The 18,096-nt window shown below is 34.2% G+C and overlaps 1 protein-coding gene across 2 annotated transcripts in view; it reads right to left on the minus strand.

Annotated features, from left to right (window-relative positions):
- Nucleotides 1-261: 261 nt before the first annotated feature.
- Nucleotides 262-18,096, minus strand: part of LOC122567113 (Kv channel-interacting protein 1-like) — a 171,819-nt gene continuing 153,984 nt past the window's right edge. For both annotated transcript variants that reach the window (XM_043725338.1, XM_043725344.1), the window contains exons 6-7: nt 9,608-9,820; nt 262-2,443 (exon numbers count right to left, since the gene is read on the minus strand). In XM_043725338.1, the coding sequence (XP_043581273.1) occupies nt 2,333-2,443; nt 9,608-9,820 (324 nt within the window). In that variant the 3' untranslated portion in view covers nt 262-2,332. The remainder of the gene's footprint in view (nt 2,444-9,607; nt 9,821-18,096) is intronic.

The following is an 18,096-nucleotide window of genomic DNA, read 5'->3' on the forward strand; positions in this document are numbered from 1 at the left end:
ACATAAAATGTAAATGTAAAAAGCTATGCCTCGACGTAACGAGCAATAGCCTCGTAAAAAAATATGGTCGTCGTAGAAAACTAGACTACGTCGTTATCGTAAGTCGTTAAGAATCCATATGTTACCGTGCATGCGTGTTTTTCAATATAAAATATCAGCTAAAGTGAAGATGTCTCTCTTTCTTCCATTTCTTCTTCGTCAAAATACGTTTGTTGTTTAAGTAAAGAACATAAAGGTAAAACAAATGTAAGTTAAGCTCAATTATTTCCACACAAATGTCTGTGTTTCTTCCTTTCTTTTATACCTTTTCTATAGAACTATAATATATGTATTTTTTGGCACGAATAATGCCGAATGCCACGTACAATTTACGTCAAGTCTCGATGGCACAGTTGCTTCTTTCCTCATTTTATTATTTTTGCTTTCTCTAAATTTGCATATTTGTTCATCGTTTGTAGCGCGCGTTCTTTAAAAAGTGAACTGTCGGACACAGTTCGCAACAAGTTCCGATCATAACTACTAACGACCATATGGTATATTATCTGTTTTTTGTTTTTTTTTTCGTTTAACGCTTTTCTTATTCATCTCTCATCTAATCCTCCCTTACCTAGCGAAACGCACACTGGACAACTAGAACTACGAATATCGAAAGTACAATCTCTTCTATTCTTAGGACCATTTCGTGATCTTCGGTTTCAAAGGTTTCTTTAACGCGACCATGTTACAGAAAAAAAAGTGTGTAGGTTGGAACAAAAGTTCGTAGCGTTTTTCCACAGCGACGTGATGAACGTGTGAAACGTCACCATTTCAAAATGAAGCACGTGTTACACGTTCTCTAACGTTTCGCCGCATTCTGACATTTTAACCAGCTAACTGCCTTCAACCTGTATACACGTCAATCCAAAACTTTATTTCTCTGCGGTTGACGCGTATACTCGTCATGTGAACTGAACAATTACCATTTACTGTAAAAATTCAAAATCTTAGTAAAAAGTAACATAAATGACATTTAGCGGTACGTTTTCTTTATACCTTCAGTAAAACTGTTGTGTATTTTATAAAAAAAACAGTTTGATTATTTGATTATTCTCCATGTTATGCTTCGAATAATGTGTTGCTCTTTATAAATTCAGTTGATTATTTTCTCCAATGTATCCCCATCTCTGTACTTCACTGCGTATATCGGCTATTCCCCGAATTATTTTATTTTGTGGCAATTTTTAAATTTTTAATAATACGAATTGTGAATCTTTTATCGAATAAAAATGTGATCCTCCCCCGTTTCGTTCTACTTTTTTCGTAAAATTTTTATAAGCTTTTGCCCTGCGTTCGACGTGTATTCTCGTCATTGCCTGTATGAAACATTTAAAACTAAATTCCGCTGTTAACTGGTTAACGCGTCTTTCTCTGCAATTGGAACGTGTTTACTTTAAAAGTAAAGACGAAGGAAAATAAGATGCATTTTCGTCATTCGACGCACTGCTAATATAAATGGGAAGAAATGTCGTACAAACAGTAAAAAAGATATGTATCGTTTATAGAGACGCTGCTGTAGCTGAGAATATTGTTTCCAAGTGGCTAGATCGGTTCAGAAGTGGGAAATCTGATCGACGTTCCGGCAGAACTACGGTATTACATGCTCGACAATGACCGAATTGTAACGCTAATTGAAAATACGTGACGCGACATATCGCATGGTATACAGGGTGCAGCGGATGTATTTCCACCATAAGCTTCCAATGCAAAAATTATATACGATCATCGCCATGTCTCTTGCCCGGTAGAAACTGACAGTTGACATTGTATCGTGTACAAGAACAGTGACAGTAGGTAGTTGTCTGCAGCGAGATCTATTGTATAACGCCAGTCATCAATCGATTGTACGCGTGCTAGATTGATTTTCAAATGTATTTTCCTCGAAAACGAAGCCTCTAACGTAATTTTGTTATTCCTGATTTTCGCTTCATTTTCAAACCTGAATTTTGCCCCACTCTGTATACGTTATTGAATAAATCTACGTAGAAAGAATCCGATACATCCAAACATCGTCTTTGAATTTCACCTGATAAACGCTACGAATTTCACTTAATAATAGACGCTTTTGTCCAACCGGATCATACATCATTCGTTCGTAATCGTACATCGTTTTCCTTCGAGGCGTTTCGACGTCGAAATTTCGAGATTCGCCGAGTCTATCTCTCGGTCGAAATCTTCGTAATAACCTTGAGGAAATTCCCCTGGTCCAGGAGATAAGGTACAACGTTGAGCGATATATTCCTAAATCAACAGAAACTCTTTAGGTCCATGGCATGTATCGTGGTCGCGCCGAGTGTCAGAAGGCCGTGTCCAAAGCAGCCATACTCGTTGAAATATCGGGATCGGCGCGACACGCTTCTAAGAATTCCGACAGCGTCACCACTCCATCTTTGTTCCCATCCATCTTCTGCAACAATCGTAAATATTCATGTTCTTTCTCAATTCTCTACGGCTGGATAGAATGTGACGAAAGGATCGCTCTAATTTTACGGAATCTAAATCCTTGTACGAACAGAATCCATTTGTTTGACCCGATAACACGTTGATTGTCAACGCGAATTTGAAATACGTTGGTATGAAAAGATTTCCGTGAACTTCTCTTCGTGTTATGTACGAGTCTGTTAAGTATTACCTTGTCATGAAAAGTATTGCATCCCTCGTCGACTTGAAGAAAAATATCGAATAAAGCATAATTGTTCCTTGTCAAAATATGGAAAATCAGTTCCGTTTCATTTCTGACGCAGGCTACAAATTTCCAGTGGAGGTATAAAGTAAATCATTCTTATTGTTCTTATCGAGAAAATACGAAGTATACTTAAAATGAAGGAAGACAAAAGAAATACAAATATTAATATTCGCTTTTTAGTAATTTCTCATGAAAAAGAAACAAAATACTATAATCTATCGCAAATATGTTGTCGTGCAAAAAAGGTCTACGGTTCACGACATATGTATGCATGTAGATGCATTGTATGTATTAGGTTATCCGAAAAGTTTCTTTCGTTTTATGAGGAAATAATCGTTTACTGCACAACGTTTTTTGTTTTATATTATTTTGTCGAATTACGTACGATCCATTTTGTTCTGTTGAGATAAACACGTTTCACGTTTGTATGAAGGTGCACTGTTGTAAAAAGCACGTTTGCGAAAGAAAGACACTTCTCGAACAGCCTAATATATTTATCTATTGTAACACGAAGAAAAGTTCGGAAAACTTTTTCAGTTTACTATATTTTGACCTAGAAGCTCAAATAGATGCCTCAATTATGCTGCCTTTGAATACTTTTCATTCTTTGACAATGTTATCCATGAATTTTATTTTATTTTAATTATTCTAAAATACTTACCATAATCGATGACTATTGGGTAGTTAATGTTGAGAAAAGTTAAGTTGGCATGATCGCTAGTTACTACAAGCTAAGTTGGTACGACTTTTAACGACGCTCTTTTGCTTAGAAGTCGACCACGTGTTAATAGACTGTATGCTGTGTGTTAAGACGTGTTGTACGAGGCGGAGAAATATGCTAAGTATAATCGAATCTGTGAAATCGATTAATTATCAACACCAAACCTACATTAATTAATAGTTAACGTGTTAGAGATAAAAGTTACGTTAACGCAACATTTTACTTGCAATTTTTTTCTCATGAATTTACATTATTGAATTCAATACAAAGAGGAAACTTAAGAATTTGCGTAACATTTTCACTTCATGCTCCATCCAGATCCTACAATTGTATGAAATTTGGAGAGAGCAAGTAATTTTGTATCACGCGAGAGCGATAATAATTTCATAAGAAACTTTATTATCGGTACGTTTCAGTTTTTAATGCGCTGAAAATATCTGTTATTTTATGAAACTTTTAAAGTTAATGGTATTTTGTAAAATTTCCAAGTTTCCTTTAACCCTTACAAATTTGATAATTAATGATGTTAAACGTCCGAAATAGAGAACGTAAACTTTTGCGTAAGTGGCTAATGCTTTGACTGAATGTAAAGTTCAAACTACGTTGAAACGTTACACACTATGCTGAAAACGTTGGTGCTCATTAGTATTCTAGGAGAAATGGTTGAAGACAAAAGGATGGTATCTGCAAAGCTCGTGTGTAATTCGAGAACCGTGTTTCGCAAACTATAGAAATCGAATGCCACGGATACTAGCTTATTGCTAATCGATAGTACGCTGTGTTTATACAGAATTTCCCCTGGATAATGGAAAGTGACACTTATAATAATCACGCGTCTCATATATGCAGTGCGTAAGTCTCACAAAATTAAAATTAAAATATCCTTCAAACTTTGATTGCAATATATTGAATAATAATATTGTATAATAATATTAATATAACAATAATAATATAAACTTTCAACAAATTGAATTGACCTGTATATGTATAAGTATAATTTTTGATACGATTAAAAACTAAATAATTTTATTAAATTATTAAAAATCTTATCCAAACATAGTAGAGTTCATTGATTTCAATATTTTGAATAAATAGCAATAATAATAATTTATTTCATTTTGACGTAGATTTTCTTAACGAAAAGCCTACCATTCTTTTAATCACACATTTTCTCATCCGATCTTCTTACTCGTCCTTCCTTTATTCTTATGTTATCCTTAACCCAGTTACTACATAGTAAGAGTTACAGAGCACGCCAGAAGTTCTTCCTATTCTAAAACTATTATTTCCGTCAGCAGCCCCTATTGCTAACCGTCTGCTTATTGCACCTTTTAATCTTGGGTATTTCTTCCACCATTTCTTTCTTCGTCTCTTTCTATCCTTATCCTTTCCTGTTCCTATCTTTCACCAGTCAGAATCTTTTCCACACTCGTGTTGTATTCTTTCTATCCCGGTGCAGTCTACCACCAGATGTTTTAACGTCCCAATATCCTTCTTGCAGATTTTACACATTCTTTCCTGTTCCGACCTTCGATATTTGTTCTCCTCTTCTACGTTTCCACATGTCACTTTAACTGTCATGCTTTGGTTTCCTCCTTCTCTGTTTCCTTTAAATAGCGCGCTGCCATTTTGACACCTTTCACACGCTTATACAGAATAAATATTATGTACATGGAGTAGAAATTAATGCGGAATATTTTAGTTTTCAATGATATAGATTTACTTTAGGAAACTAGAAGGAGAAATTTAATAACAAGCTTACTTTGGACGTTACTATTAATCATGGTTCTAAGCTAACACTTCATTAAACTTGGTAGATATTGTGTTGTGTTGCAGTCAGTATCAGTTTTCCCAAGTAAAGTTTTCTTCTAATGACACGCGAAAGCTCTAACGACACGTTATTTAATAACTGTTGTTATTTAACGACTGGTATTGTTTAATAATTTTAAGTAAAAAGAGGATATCGCTAAATTGGCAGTTTTAATAGAAGGTCGTCGAATTATGAATATTAATAACGTCTGAGTATTATTAGTAATGTATATTTTATTTCATGTGCTGTATTGGCGAGGTAAATCGAGAAATAAAAATTTACGTTCATCAATTTGTGCATTGGAATTCGTATATTGCATTTTATCGTGCATCATTCAATAACATAATGGACGCCGTCACATTTATCGAAACGTAGGTTCTTCAAACATAAATTCAATATTCATATTATATGATATGATACTCTCCAATCAAACATGTTTTTAGATTTCATTAATTAGAAACGTATAGATTTTCATAATGTAATTTCCTGCGATAAATTAAGAAGCCTTTCTTATTTATTGTTAATTTACTGTTTCGTTCGTACTAGATTTAATAACTGTGCGAACAAATAACAATGATATTGTTACTAAGGGAAGAAATAATTTTACAAATGGTTACAATACGCGTGCGAACAAACATTTCGGATGTAATTAATTTTTAGGCTTAAATTTCGAAGACGATCAAATAGCAAAACAGATAATATTCATCTTTACTTTAACATCGTAATTTTATACTCGTGTTATTGATCCTACGGTGTGGTATCCTCAGACCGAAACTGTAATATTGTAGCATCTGCGGATTGGCATTTTCAAGATCTTTCACTATATTTCACAAAATCATGCCCATAATGGTTAAAAATAGACTCAGCTCTGGCATAAATATAGAATATCGCTTTAGGTGAAATCAATAATCTACGATTATTTAAAATTTCGAAGTCTTAAAATCTTGAAAATATCTCATCGCGCTAAGTAACTGATTCAAATTTATTTGTGTACATCATTGAAGCCGCTTGACCCTGTTTTTAAACATAACATGATCCGCATGTTTGACTGGACGTAAAGAGCTCTCGAAAGCTCGGTACCGGCTTTTAGAAACAATGGATCTGATTTAAACCTCGGTCCTTTCTCTACGATCTATACGTTGCTCATTTTTAATTAAAAGTCTATACGGAGTAACGAACGGCGTATGGCGCAGCTCACATCAGTTACATCTGCTTTCTCACTGATTAATTAGCACCGATTGAATCTACCGTACCACGAAGCGTCATCGTCGTTTGTTGAAACCCGGAATCGTATACCGGAAGGAGGAAGAGCGCCGATGTGACAAAGGTGTCGTCAGAGTTTCAATGCGGATACGTTTGCTATTTCGTTATTAGGATTGCGAATTTGGACTACGTAGATACGTATATACGCTTATGTATTTTCAACGAAACAATTCTTATACAAGTACAAACTTGTAGTATAATATCCTTTTTTCAGTTTCTTATGGAAGTACAATACCTATAAAGAAGTACAGTAATTCATTCGGACACGTTGGACAGTAAAGTGTACTGGTATTGGATACCGATGAAGAAAAGTAATCGATAGAAACGAAATATCAACCACTTTAAACTTCGTATTCTTCTTTTGTATCGTGGAGGAACAAACTTTAAATTGGCAATTCTGTGTTGCTGCCGGTTGCTTCTGTCCTCGTTCGTCGAAAATGCAAGAATACATCTGTTTTGTAGGTCATAGGAAAATCGAAAAATTAGGTGTTGATGTATAAGAATATTTCTAACGTCCGTATCTCGTGTAGATTTAATAAAAAGTCGATAAGAGTATCGGAAATAATGTTAAGAATATGATTGCAACGAATAGATTGCTAGGATTCATATAATTTTCTCTTGTCTAGTTCCAAGCATACGACCATATACTTTTAAGCTTACGTTCGTTCTTGTGTTTTTTTCTTTTTTCACGCCTGATATAAATATGTAAAAATCGATAATCCGGTTATAACGAAAGTAAAAGATATACTTTATCTCCAAGTTTCATTGATCTCGCGTCGAATGAAGCGTTTATATTCCTGAATTTCATAGAACTAGCGAACATTTTGTCGAATGAACACGGCGAAGTTCGGTAGCTTTAGCAACAAGATTTGAAAAGTATAGACTACGAAGCGCTTAGAGAACTTTGGACATTTAGTCAGTGCACGTCAGTGTATGTTTTGCAATGCGATTTCACGTTAGAATCGTACTAGTTTCCTCGCCACTCATCCCCCGGTTCGTGTTTGTTAGTTCTCTTAGCTCTTTGTGCATATATGTGCATGCATATGTGAACGCGAAAACCGGTAGCCGTAAACAAGCCGTTTACCCTTGGATTTCGTACGAGCTTCGCCAATAAATTCGCGTTACCATTCCTCTTGGCAGAAGTTTAACATTCATGACGTTTGCGCATAAACATGATCAAGCTACAGCAAGCACTCGAGACGAAGATTGGAAATTATCAATTGATTATGCAACAAATAATTATAGTATTTTACCGTTGAATTGCTTGTTAATTCGTTTACTCCACGTACATATACAGTGGCTGACGAAAGCCACTTCGAACTGTGAACGTTTGTCGTAGAAAATTTTTATGTGTATATCGTATGTACTGTATGAAACATTCTAAGATTTCAGCATCACTGTAATGAGAGTCGAATATTATAATAATATCGGCAAAGCTTGAAATAATTCTGAAAGAAAACAATATTTAGTGATATTTAGTGTAAGTATATATTTTGCTTTAACTGTACCAGTATGAACTTCATTTTGCATTTCAATTTATTGCAATGTAATCTATCCAATTTATTTGATATGTATATTAAAAGATGTTCCATGTTATTACAATGTAATAACCCCAATCTAGTTTTTAACTCGCGATTAGGCCATTTTCATAATTACTAATACGATTATATTACGTATTTAAAAGATTTTCTAAATATTTGAATATGCACGTGCTTTGATACACTTACTTGTTGAATGTTACTCTTGCTAATTAGTAAAAAAAAGTATTAGTAAAAAAGAATGATTGTAATAATACTATGATATATTTATCTTCCCTTTCGAAAAATATTTAGTTGAAATTGAGAACATCTCAAGACGAAGGATAACAGCAACTCCTTTCTGATAAATCAGTGGTATGGGGTCCGCACCAAAATTGTCTCGCTGAAACGAATCGCCTTTTATTCGACGTAGAAAAAAGATAACAGAGACAAGGGTACGAGTACATCATCACAGACATTGTCATTCGCGGCTAACAATGTGACAGTCGCTAAAAAGAAAGGCTTTTCCTTGCATCATTGAAATCGACTGGATGCTTTACGAGCACTCGTTTTCCTTCGTCAAAGTGAACGAACAAGCTTGTCAAAGCCTGTGAAAACTTTCTGTCTATTGTTACCTTCTACGATGAAAGATCATCGAGTAGCTGATCGATTTTCTAGTTGTCGCACTATACCAGCGACTCTTCAATTCGACAAATTAATTGTCAACTATATAGGTTAAGCTGTTTGATGTACTTTGTACAAAGGTAAAAATCGGAATTTCTTGTAACACGATTGTACGATGTATACTTGTAACAATTTCAAACGAACGTGTTCAAATGAGAAAATATTATACTGTTGCTCGATCTATGTTGGAACTATATATATATATATATCTGTTCTTTTTAATTTAATATTAAAGCTAACAAAGTAATTTCGACGGGAATGATGAATGCACAATAAGAAGAAAATAATTATAACTTTTCTTTTACAATATTTCTATATACGTAGTTTTCAGACAATACAGCTGGTGCTTTGCCAGATGGTGTATGGAACGAATATGCTTCCGATGTTCATGAAACATGGCACAAGAGTAATGTTATATGGAGAAAATTAGAAGAATAGTATGTACAGATGTAAGACAAAATTTCATTTTATATTAAATAACTCGTAAGAAATGTTGTAAAGTAGCGATTTGTGTTTTGAAACTTTGAAGTTCTGTACTTCGCTAACTGTAATTTAACCGCAAGCAATGTTCTTCTTTGCCGCGAAAGTTTTTTAATTTAATTTATCGCGATGTATTTTAAAATTGCTTTTTGATTTATGATATTTTAAATTCCGCTTTATACCGAAGTTTATATCGAATCGTCCTCCAGGGAAGGTTTATGAATTTAACTATGTACCAAGGGTTGCACATTAAGTTTCTAATTAACGTATTGCTGTAATATGTAATATACAAGCACAATAATGTAACGTAATCTACTACCGTTGTGCAAACTTTAATCGAACTTTGATCAAAGTTCACGCATGAATATCTGCACGATAAGGAAATCTGCACAACAGGGAAAAATTCATACCTGAAACATTCGATCTACTTTCTCTCGCACACCTTCGTGGTCCATATTCGGGTCAGAAAATTTCCCCATCAGCTCGTATACAGCTGTCACGATGTCCGTCATTTCCTCCCTTGTGATGCAACCGTCGCCATTGATGTCGTAAAGGGAAAACGTCCAGCGCAGCTTCTCGTCGATGGAACCACGAGACAGTATGCTGAGACCAGTAACGAAGTCCTACAACATCGGAATAAAATTGGTCTTTGCTGTATTAGATACCATATCTCGTATATTGAAATTGTTCACTGTTTAATTATTCACTGTTTAATGTTCACTGACAAAATATCCATAATAGAGAACGAAGAGGAGAAACAATAAAGCGATATGAAATATGAATATTGGAAATGAGTATCGTGCTTTAAATTAACGTACCAGAATATTCAGAATAGAAGTCAGTCTATAGCTGTTATAACACAAATTTAAAAAGTTAAATTATAAAAATTCACGTCATAGCTTAACTGATTTTGCTTAGACACCATGATTATTATTATAAACGATTACGATCTTCCGTCTTTTTTTCCCTTTTTTATTATCAACGACGGAATTTTATTTATTAAAAGCAAAAGTTGTTTTCGTTGTTCATTTTCATTAATATTATTGATCATTAGTACAATTAATGTAATCGCGTTTCGAAAAATAACATTTCGAAATTGTTGATATATTCAGTTGCTGCGTTACGGATATCATAGGAATTGAAACGTGATGAAATTATTCACGATAGAGAATGGAAAAGAGAATAAAATACAACGAACATCGTTCGTGTGTTTAATTAATGAACGAGAAGTCGATTTAAATAGATTATCGTGGATTTAGCTTGTATACTTTCGTTAAAATTCGATTTACACCTTCATTTCGATTGGATGATACCATGCCATAGAATATAGATTGCAACTAATGGTATGTCGTTTAATTGGGAAAGCCATTGAAATCTAGAGCTCTCTATCACTTAAGCAACTGTTTTATTGAAACAGCCCATTACGATGAGATTTAAGACTTGTTTTTCTATCAATGTTTGTAGAAATATTACACAACGATTTACAATAGATCGATCGGCATCGTTTATTGTATTTAAGTAATTTATTCATTAAGTTTAACTAATTGTACTATTTATTGTATTGAAATTATATTTAATCTTCACGCGACTCATTTGCTCGTACGTGATCTCGATTTTGAATCATTTAATTTCAAGATATTTGATTTTAATTTGTACAATTAATGTTGTTTCCACAGTAAAATAGACGAGTTTCTCTATCTCAGAGGCAAGAAAATTTTCATTTCGGAACAAGCATTTAAAATGTATCGAATTATTCACCGTTTTTTACACGAGTTTTGTTATTACCCGACTATACGCACTTTCGTATTTCGCGTTACTGATATCGTACAAAAGATAGTGATTAAAATAATATTTTCGAGTTGCTCTCGCTCGATACCAAAAAATAGATGTAACGAGAAATCCATTAACGTAAGAGACGTTGGTAGCCGCTGTATCGCTTTCGTAAAATTTCGATTTTGTTCACGCGAGAAGGAGATTAAATCGAAATCAAAGTGCACACGCGAAAAGCCCATTTAATCGCGCGATAATTGACTGTCCGACGATAACGACAGATACTACATCGTCCCACGGGTAATAAACTTTAATGCCAGTTCGCCAACTTACGAGCCGGAAACCCGCCACGACGTGAAAGCGTATACTGCTGCTCATAAGTACGTGGACAGCTTGCAGGATTTTTATTAACAATACGCGAATGTGTTACTAAAATATGATGCACGAACTAGCGGTAAATTGACGATGGAAAACGATATTTACAATCTTCTTATGAAATCGACAGCCATACTAACGATCATAAACATTCACGCATTTTCATCGATTTCTAATAACACTATGTGGCTTTTACCAAAGCGTAGGAATTAATTTAGTGAAAATCAAAAGGTTGATCTGTGCCTTGACTCATTTGACTGAAAATCGATAGATTCTATGGAAATTATCTTCGCTATGAAATTCTATCTAATTTATTTAAGTGAACGCGGTTTCTCTGCGATGTGAATATTTTATTAGAAAATTTAAATATACATGTTGAAACTAAAGGTACTAGAGTATCCTTTTGTTTTCTTAAAAGAAGGCAAACGCGGAGGAGGTCCGTTTTCGTTACGAGTTGCTCATTTGTAATTTTCTAGCTAAATTTCATTCTGTCAAAAGGGTTGAAATATATTGAGCAGAAAACCAGGAAGCCAAAACGTCGTTTTGCTTGTCTGGAAAAAAACGAGCCGTGGATCGACGTTGCTCTGAGTTCTACATTTGTAAATAAATTACGTTCTCTACAAAATTAAAATATATCGAGCGAAAATGAAAAATGCCAGAGAATTATGGCGGTAAATAAAACGTGGGCGTTACGCGTACAAGTAGCTCGAACCACAGGCTAACTATTTCCAATGCAGACGCAATAATTATTATGGAAATTCTAGCAGAAGTTTGAATGGCGATAGAAGATGGAGGAGCTGGCTCGTAGTAGCTTTCGTCTCTGCTCCATTGTACCACTCGTTCACGCTTGACTTTACGCCGGAAGAGAATGATTGCAGCGACACTGTGTCTCCGTTTCCGTACGCTCTACATATGCGAAAGCGTAATTTCGACTACACTCACCAAGAAAAGTGGGCATTGACGTTGCATCGCGTTTTAAAATAGACCAAGCGTTTCGTGCTTTCAACGAAGTTTAAATTATCACAAAAAAGGGCTCCATTAAGGATCAAAAGTGTGAGGTCGTTTAACGTGACACTGTAAATATTTCTAGTTAGTAGACGATATTTGTTCTGCGTAGAGAATTAATTGCTCGAAAATTCTGCGGGTATTCTATGATTCCGAAGTTATTATCATTATAATTTTTGTCTCGTTATTGCTTTCCATACGTTAAAACGACGTTACGGATATATTAATTTAATTAAAACGTTCGATATTTATATATAATTTTAAATACATATTTATGTATCTTCATTCGCAGGAAAGTATAACATGATTTGATAATTTGCACATGCATTTATGCATGCATTAATCATTTCTATCTGTGTCTTTAAAAATTAATTTTAAATTAATAACTTACTTTTTGCCCCTAAACATACGAAGAATTCCACGGTTCTTTTATCCAGGAGAATCTTTTAATTTTAAACGAATTTCCTCCTTTTAATGAATTACCTTTGCAAAACGGCTTAAAGAGACAAGCACAAGCGCATAAATACGGCGATTAAAGAGGCCAAAATGGGTTTCCCTTAATTTTAAAGGATACCATATCACAGTACGAACAGTACGTTGTTAGTAACTTCTTTAAACATTAAAGAGATGTATTCGTCGGCGCTGTTAGCGTGGCTTATTTCGAACAGCATAGAGAGCAAAGAGCACTAACGGGTTCGAGAGATGAAACGAGGTAAGCGAAAGATGAGAACAGGAAGCGGATTTTTTGCAAAATTGAGAGAAAAGTTTCATAAAGAGGAATTACGCAGTCGGTTCAAATTTTATCATATACCGAGAAATTCACGTTGAAGTTCGCGTTTAAGGCCTCGAATTTATTTTCTTTACGAGTATAGGAACAGCAAGCCATTTATATTTACGGACAGAATTTTGTTAAAAATAAATGAGAAACTAGAAATGAGAAAGGAATATGAAAATCAACAAGATGAAGCAAAAAATTCTGATTATCACGTATCTCACAATGGAATATTACGATAGCGGAATTTTAAAACAATACAGATTTTTTGACGATGTATAAAATAGATTTTGAAATAACTTTAATGTGTATTTAAAATGATTTATGAATAACCCGCGAACGAAATTTATCTAGTAATTTTGTAGTCGATATGGTTGAAATTCGATATTTCAAGTTGTTAAAGGAAGAAAAACAGTATGGAGTTTAATTATATATTCAAAGCATTTGCTGTCTATTAATCATGAAATTTCGTTCTATGCTTCTGACTTATTATTTTTACGTAGAATTATCCTCTTCTCGGTTGTATTAGCAACAACAACCCGTATAAAATGAATATTACACATTGAATGTAAAATGTACAGTGGGAAAGTTTCTGAGTGGATCCATAGAACACCGGGAAAAAAGCGTGTCTTGGGAAGTGCAGTTTGTTACAAGTTGTTATTTCAATTGGTTCGAAGGATATGACTTCAAAGTGCAACATTTAAACTGCAAAAGATACTGAATGGCAATCGAATTTCCGGAAACATGGTGACCTACTTTTTCTTTGAAAATACGTACGCCAGTCTGGCGATAGTGAAAAGGGAGAACGCTGAATCAGCGTTTATCATTGAACAGAATGCAGGTGTCAAAGCTTGGAGTAGGTCAGTGAAGACCAACGAACGAAGGGTGCAATTGTCGTGAGAGAGAAGAGAACGTGAAATGCTTAAAATTATGCTATCTCTTTGGATAGCAATACATTTTAGTGGCCGAAAAATATACCAAAAAATATCGTAAAAATGTAAATAACAAGAATGCTACGTTATAAGAATTATGCAAATATTTCCCACATAATGGTATTTATAATATCATGATTTTTTTTTATAAATATCAGTATTATATAGCACTGTTACTAATCTCTATACTTTTATAAGCCATGATTCTAAATATCAAGAATTTGTTCAATCTGATTTCTACATGTATAATCATTAATCCTATCTAAAGTGTTGTTTCTATTAGGCGTTACAAAGATGGAAATAAATCAGTAGCAACGATTACTTAATCTTAGTTAGGTACAAAGTTTAAATTTTCGTGGACCTTTCGAGCCGCTTATCTATCCTTATTTTGCACTTTACATCGCGCTTTTCTTTGGAAACAAGCCTTTTTACGTGTTTCTAATAAATCTTCATTCGCGTTAATCAAATTGTCTGTTCCACGTTTGCACGACGCAACAGTTTAATACAAATTAGTACAAACGAAAATAATCGAAACTAAAAATAAAACTCGAAATAAAAAGAGTATACAGATACTGCCTATCATCTGCGCGATATCAGCGCAAGGGATAATAAAGTTTCAAATAACGAAGTTACGAAGTATAATAAAGAAAAATACATGAAAAACGTGCTTCATAATACGTTGTTACTCGGTTTGCGATTGCCATTCGGTCGTATTCTAGCCACGGGAACGCTTTCATTGAAGTTTTGATTATTACCAAGAGACACGTTATATTGTCTTCTACATGTCGTCGGCTACTTTATGATACGAGTAAACGTAAAAAGCCAGGCAGCCTCTGCCTCGCTTATGAATAAATTGCCTTCGTGCACCAAGAGAAACGAAGTAATTTGTCGCGTACTTTATTCGATGTCGCGTATACAACGTGCTCAACTTTGCAATAATGGCTTCGACATCTTCCAGTACGAAGTAATTGAAAACTGTAAAAAGAATTAATAATAACGCCCTACAACACGTGTCACGCCGCGTACACGCCACGGCCAAAAGCACTTTGGAGTTCATGCTCATGGGACAAATTGGATTAGCACACGCCTCAATTATGGCAAATTGAGTTACGACGGCGTTTTTTCATTCGAAAGCAATCGATGCAGAGCGTTTCGTGCGTTGCTCGAACCAGTTAAAGATACTCGATGTTCGAGTTACGGGCATTTTGTCGGATCGGAAGCAGACAGTTGTAACGTTGTTTGTTTCCGGGTGTTAACCCTTTAACGTACAATTTTTTCCGATCTAACCGGTCAAATGTGCACGATTTTGTTTCAGCGGAATAGTTCCATGGTTATAAAATAATATATTTTTTGTATTGTTAATGCTATATTTTACGTTTTTTTTATAGGATTAATACTATCGAGATGACCCAGTTCGATTATACGATAATATCTTGTAGTGATAAAAGTAAAACATTGACCTATTTGATAATGTCCCTGTAGATATACTATAACAGCATCGTTGAACGAAACTTTTAATGGTCAATGGTTAGGAAAAGGTGAACCTGTGACATGCTTCCCGCGATTACTCGACCTACGCCCTTTAGATTTTTGTTCTATGGAGTCGTATGAAACCGAAGATGCGTTTACGTGGAAAATCTAATATACATAAGCTGTTGAAGATGACCAACAAAGCTGTTGTTAATATAAAAGAATGTAAAAATTAATAATTAACGTACAGCGTACTAATGATTTTGGAGGTTATCTTACAATAAAAATTTCAACCTCGAATATTGAAAGATTATGAGAAAAAAAGAGAGAGAGATTATAGGTGACATGATTAATTTATTGAAAAATTCACTATGGCATAAATTTTAATTTATATTACATTTATGTTATACGATTATTTCAATTCGTCAAATTCAATAATTGCGAAAGTATAATTACCTTTGAGATTCACTGTATATTCTATTATTTTTACAAACCTTTATCTTGCTCTTTTTAATTTTCACATTCTTAATAAGAATGCGTTTGCCAACTTTGTTTTTGCGTAAAGTGAGCTTAATAGCGAACATTAATTTCCAATTTGAACAAGGCTGTATAGTGAACGTGTAGGCAAACAAGCCTGTAGCGTAAGTAAGCATTATAACGCCGAAGTAGGAATGCCTTGGTCACAAATATAGGAGATACATTCGCAACAGTCCTAATCGCAAACAGCGATGCTCGCCGGAATAAATAGCGATTGTTGATTTAGGTCTTCGTGATTATGCCGCCAGCGATTTAACGTTGAACACGATTTCGATTGAGCTTAAAGGACAAAACGCATTGAGTGGGACATTGTGAATTTAGTCATGAACGTCTATGCAATGGGTGATTATTTCACGAAAATTGAATTTATCGATCAACTGAAAGACTCATTCTACTTGACCAGTACATAAAGTATGTCTCTGATTTGATTAGTATTTACATCCAGTTCTAGGACTTTTTTAAAAATAATTATCCAGATAAAGTGCAAATGTATTTTATCACAAATATCAAATTTTTTATATTTACATATTAACGAAAAATAACTTTAAATTTGCTCAGTTTATTATTAACGCATTTCGAAAAATAATGAAAAATTTCGAAACATTACATTATTTCGAGTATCTGTGTTAAAGACATACTTAGGTACTATACATTGAGGCTTTCTAAAACAATACGATTGAGCTAAAAATCGGTGAACTCATTTTTGTCGTTTTGAGGAAAACGACCGGTGTAGAAGCAAAATGTGCCATCGAGTCGAAGATGGAGGAGTCATGTCGTGCTGAGATAAAAATTTCTCTACAAAAAGTATCGTACCGTAAAGCAGTAGCGGTGATCTGCACGCGTTCGCAGATTTTAGGGTGAGCTCGTAATGCGATTCGGCTCGATAAGGACGTGTATTACCCGAAAGTGTTACTGGACCAATAGCAGTTCCAGTTCAAGATAATGTATGTCGTAGGACAAAGCTGTCTTCCCCTGGTCAATTTTAGAAACTGTGAAAGAAAGCTGGGAACGATTCTTCGAAACGACCTTGCGAAGCATTTATATTCTGTTCTTTCACACGCGAAATTTTACAACGTGACATTTTTCTAATGTCGATATATTATTAACATTTGAATCTTCTTTCGTTGGTGAAACGTGTGACAAGAAGGAGAAAAATGTTATTTCTTTTATATAATCTCGATATATTTGATTGAAAATTATAGTAAATTCTCAGACGTGATGTTAATTTTATTTGTCCTAAAATAAGAAGCTAAGAATTCTATTATGTTGGAAGGTTATTCCATAATTTTGGAAGAATATTCCATAATTTTGGAAAGTTATTTCATAGGACATTCTGATAAATTTGTTCGATCTATTAACCGTAGAAAGTTTCCAGGACGTAAAATGTCGACTCAGGTTTTACTTCTCTGAAATTGAAACATTCTACTTTTAAAGAGGAAACTATGTTTCGAGAAATTTTAATACCATCGAGCAAAGTATTGAAGTTTGCATTTCACTTTTGCAGACAAATGCACAGCGGTACGTATTAAGAGAAGAGATTTCCGATTAATTCTTTCGAAATTCATCATTTTTTATTTAGAATTTCATCTTAATTATCGAGTTTCATTTAAATTTCTGTTAAATTTCTATTAAAGAAGATGTGTCAGCTGATGTTCTTATAATTTTACTACTATGCTACCATTTCATAAATACCAGTATAAACATATATTGTTCAATTAAGTTACCTAATTAAGCGCAAAAATGTAGAATGGTTAATAATGTCAATTATTAATATTAATTAAAAAAAGGAAAAACAAAAGAATATATTAATACAGAGCTTTATGTAATCGAACCTCGTATGGTCAAGACATACCGCAACGAGAACACAATCCATTTTCGATTGTCCGCCATTGTCGGAGCAGCAAAAAGGGCGGACGCTCGAAAGTTGACTTATATTGTTCTATAAACAAGCCTGTGTGTACGTGGTTAAAGAGAATCTGATAAAAGCAGTTAATTAAAGGAGGTTGGACGTCAAAGGCTACTGTAGAAGCTTTATTGT

The sequence above is a fragment of the Bombus pyrosoma genome, linkage group LG1, assembly GCF_014825855.1.
Source record: "Bombus pyrosoma isolate SC7728 linkage group LG1, ASM1482585v1, whole genome shotgun sequence".
NCBI classification, from domain to species: domain Eukaryota; kingdom Metazoa; phylum Arthropoda; class Insecta; order Hymenoptera; family Apidae; genus Bombus; species Bombus pyrosoma.